Below are 13,320 nucleotides of genomic sequence, written 5' to 3'. Positions count from 1 at the left end.
GAGAAAACGATCTCGGGTCATTCTACAAAAACGGTGGAAGTGCTGTCACTTACTTCTGCAGACACCAAAATCCTTTAAGTTGACCTAATAATCACATTAATTATATATGTTCAATAAATAAAGACTGTCCTTGCAATGATAAAACAAAGTTTATTGGCGGAGGCATACAACCGCGAGGCGGTTATTTCTAGTTTAACAATAGCAGGAAATTATTGACACTTCTGTGCAGGAGCAGAAGCAGTTTTCAGCGCACTACACAGCTTCCCAGTTTATTTGTCCCGAGTGACCGCCGCAGCGCCGGGGCGTTCCTCGAAGCAGAGGAAGGATACGAGCCTCCCGCCGCCGCTCAGGACGCTGTCAGCATGCCAGTTTTCCTGAAAGTGTGCCGGTGTTCTGATATCAGTGTGAGGACAGTGGTGTGCAGAGGAAGACAAAAACATAACTTCAGTTTCCCCCCTGGAGAGTGTTTTCCATTTCCAAAAAGATAAGCCAAGCAGGACAGTGGGCGGTAAATTGGCCTGACCAGTGACTGGAAGGCTGTTGGTAAAATCCCACCATCAGAAAGGTGGTTTCCGGAGGGTGTCTAAAATCTATAAAACAATACAAGACATCAGCCCCCCCTCACGGGATATTGTTAAACTGGCATGGGAGGAGGACTTGGATGTTATACTCTCTGATGAGACGTGACAACGTAGTTTACAATGTATACATACCACCTCTTTCTGCGTAAGACATGGTCTCATTCAATTCAAAGTTGTACATCGGTTGCACTATTCGAATGAGAAATTGGCCAAAATATACCCTGGCACCAACCCTGAGTGCCCGAGATGTCGCCACAGTCCAGCTACGTTAGGTCACACGTTCTGGTCGTGCACTTCACTAAGTAACTTCTGGGCGAGGATTTTCGATGCAATCTCCTACATTTGTGGTGGGACAGTAGATCCTAGCCCCATTATTGCTGTCTTTGGGGTGTCTCCGTCAGAAGAACAACTTACTGCTCTCCAGGCAAACGCTACAGCATTTGTAACGCTGCTGGCCCGGAGGCTAATTCTTCTGCAATGGAAATCAGTGACACCTCCCTCATTTAATCAATGGGTTAAGGAAGTACTCTCTATGATTCCATTAGAGAAGTTGAGATATAATCGAAAGAACTCCCGGGATAGATATATTAAAACCTGGGTCCCCTTTATGGAATTTGTCGAAAGCATACCCTTCACTTGATGTCATCTTCTCTTACACATTTACATACACATGAGATAGCCAGTTGGATTCATTGATGCACAATGTTGTACTATGTTCCTATTCTAAACACTGCTTAACAATGTACATGTCAGGAATTGTCTGCGGCCTTGGGGTGGGTGGGGGGGTTGATGTTCTATGCTGTCAATGTTTGTTTTCTTTTTGTAAACTGAAAATCTATAAATAAAGTGTTTAAAAAAAAAAGAAAGGTGGTTTCCAGCTGTGAGCCAGTGACTGGTCAGCACTGCCAAAGTGTCACTGAGCAAGGTACTGAACCCCAACCTGCCCACATTACGGGTAACTCTGCACTAGGAGATATATCAGGCCAATATCGGATATCGGCCAGTCAGTATCGTCCACCTCTGATATCATCAGTGGTGGAAAAAGTATTCAAATCCTTTACTTAAGAAAAAGTAGCAATACATAACGCAAAAATTGTTCATTAAAAGCAAACGTTCTGTATTCAAAAGTTTACTTAAGTAAAAGTACAGAAGTATTAGCAGGAAAATGTACTTAAGTATCAAAAGTCCTCATTCTTTCAGAGTATTACATTATTGAAGCATTAACCTGTAAGAAGTATTTTAATGTTGTCGGTCTAACTGCTCCATATACTGTTGGGGAGTTTCAACTCTAACAATGCAACATATTTTATGAGCTTATCGTATGTTTTGCATGTAAAACCTTATTCTGCAAAGTAACTAGTAACTCCAGCCATCAGTGGAGGAAAAAGAACAAGATTTCCCTCTGAAATTTAGTGGAGGAAAAGTAGAAAGTCTCACAAAATGGAACTACTCAAGTAAAGTGCCGGTACCTCAAAATTGTGGTAGAGTACTGGAAAACCTGACACGAAACTTTATTTTCTTTATGTAATCATTTAATTGTTCAATTCTGTTTTTGTAAATTAATTCTTCATTTAAAGGCCCAGTGTATCCCAGAGTTTCCCCTTCCATTGAATAGGTGCAGTGGAGAGTTTTAGTGTCCCATGATGGTCTAAATGCTTTATGTTTCAGAGGCTTTTCCACCCTGACAAAAATACAATTCTGTTGGAAACACTGAATACTTGTAATTTTTTTGGCCTGAAAATTGTCAAATTTAAAGATATTGAATATTTACACGAAATATTGGCTAACTTAGCGTCTAAAAATATGGGTATCATGGGTAAATATGGGTTCAAAAACCCATATCAGTTTAACCCTGCACTGAAATGAATACAGGGGGTTTAGCTGTGTGTCTGGGAGGGACAGCTGGAAACAAATTATGATTGCCTCATCTAATTGCTACAATAGAGTATTCATCTACTTGTGTCTTTTATGTCGGCGGAAACTGAAACAGAAAATAGTGATGTGGTTTCAATGGTATGGAGAAACACTGCAGCTGGGAATTTCCCATCAAGTCCCTTGTTGAAAAGAAGTGTTCAGTCGCCATCTAGTGTGGTTCACTTGTGCTACACTGGATCCATTAAGACTAAAAAGTATGAGAGAAATATTTTTATTTATTCACATCACATTACATTCATTACATTGACTTTCAAGCATGTTCTTAAACAGTATTCTTAAACAGCAGTTACAGTTAAGGAGCATTTTCTAATGACACTAAAAATAAAGAACAAGCAAAAGTAGATTTCCTGGAGAAAATGTCAGTAACTGTAAGAAACTGGAAGTGTTTCTTAGGGAAGAAATCACATGATTATTGAGTACCTAACATTAAAAATACAGAAGCATAAAACTTGAAACAGAAAAGTAAAAAATAGTAAGATATTGTCATGGAATAAACCTACACCTTTAAGAGCATGAACGGTAAAAATTGTGTTTCAGTAGAATTAATCTTTAAAAGTAGCAGAAGCTAACAGTAACTCCATGAAGCAGTTAGATCAACATGCAGAAAAACAACAAATCAGTGCAGGAATCAAATCCAAATCTCCATAAAAGTAAAACAACTTAAAGTGGAAAAAGTATCAAAAAGTAAAAAAAGTAAAATAAAAACTCTCCTAAAGCAGCTGAATAGTTTAAAGTTTGAACGTAGTTTCTATGTTCAAAGTTTGTAGAACTAGAGTCCAGATTTTGGGGGATGAATGATAATAAAGAGTAAAAATTGTGCGAGTTTAGTGTCATGAAGTGAAACGAAAAGGGTTTATTTCTGAGGTTGTTTGCTAACTAAAAGTATCTTTGCTTATACAACAGTAACATTTTAGATGATGTTATCAGTTGTGTTTTTGAAATGTCAAGCAATGAACATCAGATAACTTTTGTTGCAAATAGATATACAGCATTTTGGAATGTTATGTACATAATATTGTACATATACATATAAATACACAAACGTAGAAAATAATATATAATATATATTATTATATTATATATATAATATATAATAGAATGACAAAATTGTCAAACGTTCTCCATAAAGGAGAGACTGTGTCCATGCTGTGAATCGTCCTGTTAGACCCAACATCAAATTTAATCTAACATTTTACTTTAATCTCTTTCTGCAACAGCGTCTGATTTTCCCTTTCTAAAAAAAATACATACACCAGAATGTCAGACTACCTGCTCTACAGTACATAAATACAGTAAACACAGTAACTACAGTGTACTGAATTACGTTAACTGTTCTTACAGTAGGATAACTGAGAACTGTTTTGCGTACTTTTTCTTTTTAGAGTTTTAAAGTCAGTAACTGTGCTTCTGCTTCTGCAGGATATTTTGGGAATCTACCCATTCCTGCAAACTCAGCAAACCCAGTGTCCACTAAGCATTCAAGGGTTTGGAGTAAAAAGGGTGTAAGTGACATTTTCCTAAATTTACAGCAGAGAAAAACAAAACTATATGATTTTGTGTTTGTTATTCATTGAAGATTCAGAAAAATTATATTTGATAAAAAGCTATTAAGTGCAGTTAGAAATTTGCACCAAATTTCATCTTGCATTTTCATGTGAGTCTTTTGGATTTTCTCCTTTATTTTTTATTTTGTTTATGATTACAAATGTATTCTTTTGACCATCAGATAGCACTCAACAAGAAGAGCTTTCCAATGATATGAATGAATATAATACTCAAATGTCACTTTGGCCCTTTTGACACCAAACCCATGCATTATTAAAAATTGTACAATTGGAAATGCAACTGTAGTTAAATTATGTTAAATATTGAGGTTAAAGCCCCGCCTCTGTAACAACAGACGGGGAAGTGCAAACTTTAAAATATCATGCTGCATTGTGCTTTTTTTTTGGTTTTTACAGAAAGTCGTCCTCTCTAAACTAAACTGAATGTACAAAATATTAGGAACATTTTTCTCTTTATCTAAATCTCCTGCTTTGTGATTGGTATAGATTTAATAAGGGAAATCAATAAGGGATCATGGTTTTTACCTGGATTCTCCATATCAATGTTCTTTATGAAAATGTCCCTCCCTTTTTTTTTGTTTCTCAAAATTTCTTTGATAATCCCCTCTTTTGGTTTAACTTCTGTTTCCCTGGTGGATCAACCCCTCCCCTATAATCTGTATTTCTTCTATCATATATGTATGATGTTTGATGTGGTGTTTTAAAAAAAAAAGATCAAGTGTCCCTAATATTTTGTGCATTCACCGTACACAGTATTAGATGTCTGGAGTCTCTTGTCTGTGGTTTTGAGGTTTCTCTTCCTCAGAATCAGGACCAGCAGCAGCAGGATGCAGGTCTGGGCTGGTCGGGCAGGCAGGCGTCCAGCACCTCCCTGACCTCCCATCCAGACAGATCCCCCCTAAACCGCAGCAGGGCAGGCAGCAGCTCCAGGTCCACGCTGCAGCTGAGAGCAAAACACAAAGAGCGTCAATAATGCAGAGATTCACAAGGACAGAACTGAACTCATGAGTCATTTAAAGCATTTCTTTGTCCACTAAGATGTCCGGTGGAGGAAAGTGGAGGTGGTGCCTGGGGGATGGATGAAAAGGAAACTGAAATTGAAACTGTTCCCAAAAGCATCTTAGTACAAAGGTCTCTTTATTCAATTATACATACAGTAATACATTTGTTTTCTTTTGTTTTGTTGTTTCTTTTATGAATTCTGAATTTCATCATATTACACACAGTTTGATTGGGACTTTGCAGCTTTACATTTCACTCAGCAATACACATACTGTACATGTACAAGTAGCTAGAGGGGTCATTTGGTACAGCGCCCCCTAGACCAAGTAGAGGGTTCAGCAGATTGAAGTTTTAGTTAAACAAACAATTCTCGAAGGCAGAATCTCATTGGTTGAATTAAAACTCAGTGGGCGGAGCCAAAGAACCACCGTTTTTCCAAAGCGCAAGTTAGCTAACTGGCAACTTCAATGGCAGGAACTCTGGTCAAAATATAAACAGAAAATACAGATGACTTCTTTTTTTATTCATTCATGACCATTCATGATGTTGAAGGTCAGCAGCTAGCTAACTAGCTTACCTAGATAGCTATAGGCTAGTATGGCTAGTTTGGTTTGAACTTGGAAGCTCAGCTAGCTAACTAGCTAACCAACTTAGTATGGATAGATTGTATTTTTTCAGTTAGCAGCAGAGTGCTAGGCTTCATAATATTAGCTTCCTCCTCTCTTACCTCTTGCCTTTTTCACTGAGCTTCAGTCTAACATTACTTAGCAAGAAAAACTGTGGCTCTTTGGCTCCGCCCACTGAGGTTTAACCCAACCAATGAGATTATTACTGCCTCAGAGAAGTGTTTGGATAACTAAAACTCCAATCTGTGTTTTCTGTGTTGCACGGGTCAAATGTGCGACCTTCTGGTTACAGGACGGTCACCAAGACAGAGAGCTGTACAGATGCTTTTGGGAACAGCAGGCCCCAGGTGAGCGTGAGATCAGTCCACCGCAGGATGAGTTACCTCTCTTTGGAACAATCCTGCAGCATCTTTGCAACCGTCATCTTCAGAGCGTCGGTGCTTCTGCAGTCCAGCAGCTCTCTGACTGTCAGCAGGACCAGGTTCCAGCGCCGGACCTCAGGACTCTGACACACAACAACCACGACATTTTTGTTAAAGGAAAATTATATTCTACCTAGGCCTTATTTTCCTAGTGTTTGCCATCATGACAATTGATCGTTAGGGATGGGACGATATATCGAAATTCAATATATAGCAATACAAAAATGTGACAATACGAATCGAGGGACAGAGAAATTAATTGCCCTATTGATCATGATTGATGATTGATTGATAAAAATTTGATCAGTTAATTATTTCAATTACAGTTGAACCCAAAAACCAGTTAAAACACGATTGCAAAACAAATGCACGATGATTTTGTTTTTTATGTAAAGAAGCAAAATATATAATGGTACAAACAATTTACAATTCTATGAGAGACATGAGTGTTTTTCTTGATTTTGATCATTTATTTATATGAAAAAGTTGTGGTTTATTACTTAGTAAATTTAGAAACCAGTCCATGATCTGTATTCATAACGATAAGGTTGTGTACGACGGTGTTGCTGGGTGTCAAGCTACAGTTTTGCAAAGATCAAAACCAAAATGTTCCCCTCACCAGGTCTGAGAAGGTGAGGTGAAGCAGCTCAGCGTCCTGACTGACTCGCCTCCCGGCGGCGTCGCTCCACCTCGCCTCCAGTTTCTTCTGGCTGCTTCGGACAAGATGTTCGAAGTAAATCTGGCTGATGCGCTGATAGGCTTCATCCATCACTCTCTGACAGAGAGAAAGAGACAGACACTTCAGTTTTTATCAGTTCACTTCCAGAAAATAAAGGTACAACACAATAATATTAAGACACAACCATAAAGAAAGAGGCTGCAGTAAATACACACACTGTTACAAATTATGTACAGATTACATAGCCTGACAAACTGTTCTCTTATATTTTTTTTATTTTGGTGACGTCTCTGTTCCTCAGCGCTCATAGAGCTCAACAGTGACCGCCCACTTTTGAACGGCTCCGGTTCCAGGAAGTGAATTTCCCATTCATTCCTCCATTGACGTTTCAGAAAATCCTTATATAAAGAGTTTTAAGCCTGGAACCAAGCCAACCAACTATGAGATGAATCGTGACCATAAAACATTTGATTCGGAGCAAAAAATAAACAAATTGGAAAACGGAAAAAAAGGCAAAAAAAAAAACTCTTTATATAAGGATTTTCTGAAACGTCAATGGAGGAATGAATCGGAAATTCACTTCCTGGAACCGGAGCCGTTCAAAAGTGGGCGGTCACTGTTGAACTCTACTGCACTTCCCACAGATCACCTGTCAATCAAACAGTGTGGGCGGAGCTTGGATTTTCTGTTGCTGCAGTTTGAGTTTCTCTCTTCTATGTCTGTTCAGCCATGCTGGCTATCACTGCTCATGCTAACTACCCAGTTCTTCTTCTTCTATTACAAACAAACTGGAAATGTAAAACGGAAAGAGCTACCAGACACCGGCTGTTTAGAACAGCAAATGGAAAAGCTTTCATGAACTGGATATCGGTTGAATCACTGCTGTGTCATAGTAAACTCAAACACTGTTAAGCGTCTTTCCCTTTAAGAAAGTAAATCTCAATGTTCAGTTTTTTAACGTACCTTTTGTACATCCAGACAACATGGCCGCCTGTGGAACTGCTCTCTTATTTCGTCAATCAAGAGGAGCATTTGCTTGTCGTCTTTCTTGAAATATCTCTTCAGGTAGCTCTGAGGGATCAGACATGCGATTTTAACAATGACAGAAAATGATGCATATCCCACAATTCCTTGCTGTAATCCAAGAATACTAAACAGCTGACGCACCTCTGTGATTTGAATCAGATTGTCCATCAGCAGCTTCACAGTAAACGCCTCCATGTTTTCCAGAGCGGTGACGGTTTCCACATGGTCGACGTTTTTGATGCCTTTGCCGTTGGTTTGGACGTACAGCCTGCGATGGAATGACATCATCAACACCATATCAACAAAGCTCTTCCTCCTGCTCCTCATCATCACTATCATAATATCAGTTCTTCTGTATTATCATTAGTACTTCTATGTCATTTGTTCTTCTATATTTTCATCAGTCTGGGTTTCAGTGGAGAGTTTTAGTGTCCCATGATGGTCTAAATGTTTCAGAGGCTTTTCCACCCTGACTAGAATAAAACTCTGGGGAAAACACTGAATACTTGAATTTTTTTGGCATAAAAATAGTCAAATTTAAACACACAATGGCACAAAATATCGGCTATTGGCAGCTTCATTTAAAAAAATATCATTATTGGCCTTCAAAACTCCAAACTCTAATAGTAATAACGTGAAACATTAAGACAGTAGTACCAAAGCATTTCTTATAAAGTCTACTGGTCTGCTGCCTCTATAATACTGTAGTAGGATTACTGTAATGTAACTCATTACTGTAGTATAGTCTCTTATTCCTGTGTAAAATTCAGTATTTTTCACTGATGAGGGCATTTTTATTGTCGTATATCAAAATATTGACTCCCTGCCTGGTCTTATCTACTGATGTTTGTCTATATGACACATGCTGTAGTGATTTCTTATGTGCTTTTATTGCATTTTTATATTTTTATTATGTTGACTGTATTTTAATTATGTGTTTTATTATAAACTCTGTTTGCAAATCAAATTTACCTCATGGGACAGTAAAGTTTTCAACTGAACTGGAGACAAACACGTTGAAAGACTCACTTGAGCTCTTTGCAGGTGTTCAGGGTCTTGAAGAAGTGTGTTGTTTCTGGCCTGTCCATTTTGGCTTGTTTCTCAAGAGTCTTCTTCTGCATGCTGATGTACCTACAAACCAAACACAGTACTAACATGTAATGAAAGCAGCATGCAGAGTTTGGCTAAAGCGGCACTTTACTGCTAAAAAAGCTGATTGGTTATGTGCATCTTCTCTCACATCCTAACACAACAGACAGCAGCGCACTGTTTCCTTTAGTTTGAGTTGCTGGATTTGTCATCCAGAGGACACTCAGTTGTTGTTGTGTTAAAAATGTGTGATAAAATGTGTTGTAAAAGCTCACAGATCCTGTACAGACCCACGACGCGTGTGGTCAATTCAGTTCACTTCAATTCAATTCAATTCAATTCTATGCACTGAAGCCCTGCGACACGGTTAAATTACCTAATTCCACTACTGTTATTACCGCATGGTAATAACGTTACCTACCATTAAAGTTTGTAGGGCAGCAGAAGACGAGTTATCAAGTTACTGTTTACATCCGGTTACTAACACGGGAGAGTTTGGAACAAATTGTGGAATGTTAACTTTCACTTTTGTTTTCACACCGGGAAACAATGTGGATTGAACACAATGCTGCTGGTCTGCTGTCTGTGCATCTCCACGACAGACATGATGTGATGTGACATCATTTAGACACCAATTTAGATCAATTTCTATACATTGATCAACTTTTGATTTTGTGCCCATGGGAAACACTGCATCTCACAGTCAAAGACTCTAGAGGACATCTGACGAAGTGTATCATCTCATGAAGTGACAACTGACTGACTGACTGACTCACTGACTGACTGACTGACTGACTGACTGACTGACTGACTGACTCACTGACTGACTGACCTGAATTTGCCAACTGATGCCCTCGGCTGCGCCGTGGGAAAAACAGTCATACAGTCATTTCTCAGTCAGTTACATTTACAGCAGGTTCGATTTAATAGGAATTCAAGTCAAAACAAACTGAATTTCTTTTTAATGAAGGGTCTGGGTGAAAATCTTTTTTGGGGAATCCTTTGTTCTCGAGGTAAAACTGATTTCTCACCTCTTCACAAAGTCCTGCAGCTCTTGGAAACAGACTTCCCTCACCCGCTCCTTCAGGACCGGGCTGATGTGCTCAGCTGTTTGGAGATTGGCATTGATGCACTACAGAGAGGAAGAGTTCATTAAATTGAACAATTAAAAGATTTTTGCAATATACCGTGTTTATACTTTAAAGAGGAGATCTGTTTGGCTAGCTAACAGATCTCTTATTGAACATTCAGCAGTTAAATCCTCATCTTCATTCATGCTAACACAAGTAAATAAAAATGAATAAACAAAAAAATAAATAATTAGGTAAATAAAACATACAGAAAATAATAAATAAATAAATTGATTAATTCATTAATACATTTTTGTGTTTACAAATAGAAATACAAAAAAAAAAAAAAAGATTCACTGGAGCAAAAGGCTAAACTGTCCGTGTGCTCCAGTGAATCTTTTCTTTATTTTTATATACACATTTTTATATACTAATTATTATTTTTACATACTAATTACTAATTAGTATACTTATATTATGTACTAATTATACTTATAATTATACTAATTAGTAATATTGTATACAAATTATACGAATTAGTAAGAGTACCTGAATAGTATCCACATGTAGTCTGACGAAAGCTTCCTCATCCTCAGTTGTGCTTTTCTCATTTTTCTCATTCTGAAGGATTTTCTCCAGGGATCTGGAAATGTCCACCTGTCCATCAGGTGAGACAGACACAGAGATACTTGATGAGTTCACTTCCAAAACACTATATATGTTGTCAAATATCTTGACGTTAAAGATGCAAAAACAGAGAGTCAAGAAAAATTTGTCAAAACTGGAAAATCTGAGTCCCAGTCGATATTTTCTACTGAGTTTAACTCTGTAATATGATCGTTCCTACCTGCATGTTCAGCAGCAGCTTGTCCTGAGCCTGTTGCACCCAGTCTGTCAGCAGGAGGAGGTCAACTGGTTTCATGAGGTCCTTGTCCTGGAGGTCTGGGTGTCCCAGGAGCTCCTGACTGGAAAGTACCACAAACCAGTATAATATGTTTTCTACTCTGTATTTGATGTTTTACAATTCAGAATTAGAAAATACAATTCAGAATGAGAATTATAATTATAATTCAGAATGAGTACATTTGCATGCACGCACAGATTTCTGCTCAATCTCTCCATTTATTTGGGCAGGAAAACGCCTTAGTCAGATTTGTTTCGGTTTTTTGCAGGTCAAAGGTCACCAGACACAGTAACCAGGATGTTGTATTTAGAAAGCAAACAACACAGACCAATTATTAAATGAATCCATGTAAACCAGGTTTCTAATGAGAATGTGTATCGATAGATAGATAGATAGATAGATAGATAGATAGATACCTCAGATATGTGTTTAAAGCCCACTCCATCAGCACAAAGCCCTTCTTGGTGGAGGTGACGTGCCGCAGCAGACCGTGCAGGTGGGCAAATGTCTGGCGATGGTAGCAGTCGATCAGAAAACCCAGCAGCCTGCTGGTTTTCAGCAGGGGAGCGAGCCTCAGCAGCTCCTTGGCGACGGTTTCCTGCACATTCAGCAGGTGTTTCTCCAGGTTCACCTCCGCCTCCACCGGGAGCTTCGGGAAGTGCTTGTACACGGACGCTTGTATGAGGCGAACGGAGTCTTTCTGGAGCTTGTCGGCCCGCAGCGTCTCACCGTACGAGCCATCTGCAGAAGCGTCGGGTTTCTCTGGAACGGCGTCAGGAGCCACGTCTAAAACCGTCGCCAGGTCCCGAAGCTCGATCGGGCCTTTATTCTGAGAGTGCTGCTCCTGCTGGATGTTTAAGGAGTTCTGCACAGAGGGATTCTCATGGACATTATCTATCTCGTATCCTGGGAATGAAGAATATGCTAGTTTAGAGTATTGCAAATATAACATAAAACACCAAAAAGAAATTTAAGTGCAGTCGGCGAATCCATAATGACCTTTAAGCCCAATATGAGCTATATACCATTTTTGAAAAGGCCGCGCCCACTTCACCAATCACAACCAAATTTTAAATTTTGACTCATCCTTGTGCCTTCAGCATGTTTACCAAATTTCATGAAAATTTTCAATTTTTTTGGCATTTGTGGCGCCCCCTATTGGTGGATTTCAAATCCCTGTGCGTACTTGGTTCCTGAAGTGCTCTGAAGTCAAGACAATTGGACAGAGGATCAATGTGTTATGACCAATTTTGGACAGCTCACGCCTTTTTCCCCACTTCATTGCTTGATGGAAGCCATATTTTATATTGGATTTTGCTGGTTTGTAGTTACAAAGTGTACCTCAGCTCTCTCTCCAAGTGTACCAAATTTGGTGCTGAAAGGTCAAAAACTGAAAAAATTATTTCAAAAAATTCAATGGTGAAAATTCATTATGATGGACTTGGGTGGTCCAAGAGGCAAATTTGTAGAGCAACAATAGCTGGATCAGTTTACCAAGTTTGGTGTCAGTTGGACTTATGTTGCGTGTGATATGCCTTTAAAATTTTTAAAATGTCACGCTGCCCCCTTCTGGCCAAAGTGCATGAAATTTGGTAAATCTGAAAAGCCTTTCCAGACAAGGCTGTCAATTTTTACAGATTTTACAAATGCACTTCGATATAAAATATGTTATTTATAGGCCACACCCATTTCCACTAACAATTTCACAGCATGGTATCATAGCGCCCCCATCAGGCCGACTGGGGTAATATTTGTTTGGTCAGTGTGTTCTCAGTAGTGTGTTCTCACTTCCCTGGATTATAAAGGTGAAACAAAATTCTTTAGCTATTTGGAAATATGCTGCATGCCTGACTGAAAGTTTAATTATTGTGGTGATATTTGAAGTACCGCCTCTCAAATAACACATTAACACTAGAAAGGCCGACTGATGGCTGTTTTGAATTTTTTAACTGACATACCACAGCTTTCAAAATGTCCCTCCATGACTCATCCTTGAACCACAAACTGGTGTTGTGAGTTTCTAAATATAGGATCTTCTTTTCTGAACCAGTATCTTCTTTTAAATCTCTATCCTTGAAACACACTTTTACTCGCTCCTACCGAACTGAAATCCTTGCTCCAAGACAGAAAGAGTGACCTTGTTATGCTCTTATCTAATCGCTTCTAGATTTTGTTGTTTCATATTAACCTAATCTGTATTGTAACTCTGTTTTGAAAGGTGCTATTCACAGTATTCCCATGATGTCACATGCATTTCCTACCAATACGGTGCTTTACCATACACACAGCTCAATACTTGTGGCCGCCATTTGATTATAATCAGCTGTTAATTTGTTACAATCACGTGTTATTTTCCTAACAGGATGGCCATGTGGTGACGTAACAGAATACTATGAATACCAATATAGTTTATTATTATTT

General features: G+C 38.7%; 1 protein-coding gene across 1 annotated transcript; it reads right to left on the bottom strand.

Moving 5' to 3' along the window:
• Nucleotides 1–4,888: 4,888 nt before the first annotated feature.
• LOC144542572 (exocyst complex component 3) lies at nucleotides 4,889–11,640 on the bottom strand. The gene is made up of 11 exons (XM_078289619.1): nucleotides 11,629–11,640; nucleotides 11,316–11,560; nucleotides 10,843–10,960; nucleotides 10,545–10,652; nucleotides 9,957–10,057; nucleotides 8,866–8,967; nucleotides 7,978–8,104; nucleotides 7,774–7,881; nucleotides 6,751–6,906; nucleotides 6,093–6,214; nucleotides 4,889–5,024 (listed from the first exon to the last, which is right to left on the bottom strand). Exons 1-11 carry the CDS (start codon nucleotides 11,638–11,640, stop codon nucleotides 4,889–4,891), a joined length of 1,335 nt encoding a protein of 444 aa, XP_078145745.1.
• Between the last annotated feature and the right edge of the window lie 1,680 nt (nucleotides 11,641–13,320).

Source organism: Centroberyx gerrardi, chromosome 17 (assembly GCF_048128805.1).
Source record: "Centroberyx gerrardi isolate f3 chromosome 17, fCenGer3.hap1.cur.20231027, whole genome shotgun sequence".
Classification (NCBI taxonomy): domain Eukaryota; kingdom Metazoa; phylum Chordata; class Actinopteri; order Beryciformes; family Berycidae; genus Centroberyx; species Centroberyx gerrardi.
This window is presented reverse-complemented; position numbering and strand designations above follow the sequence as displayed.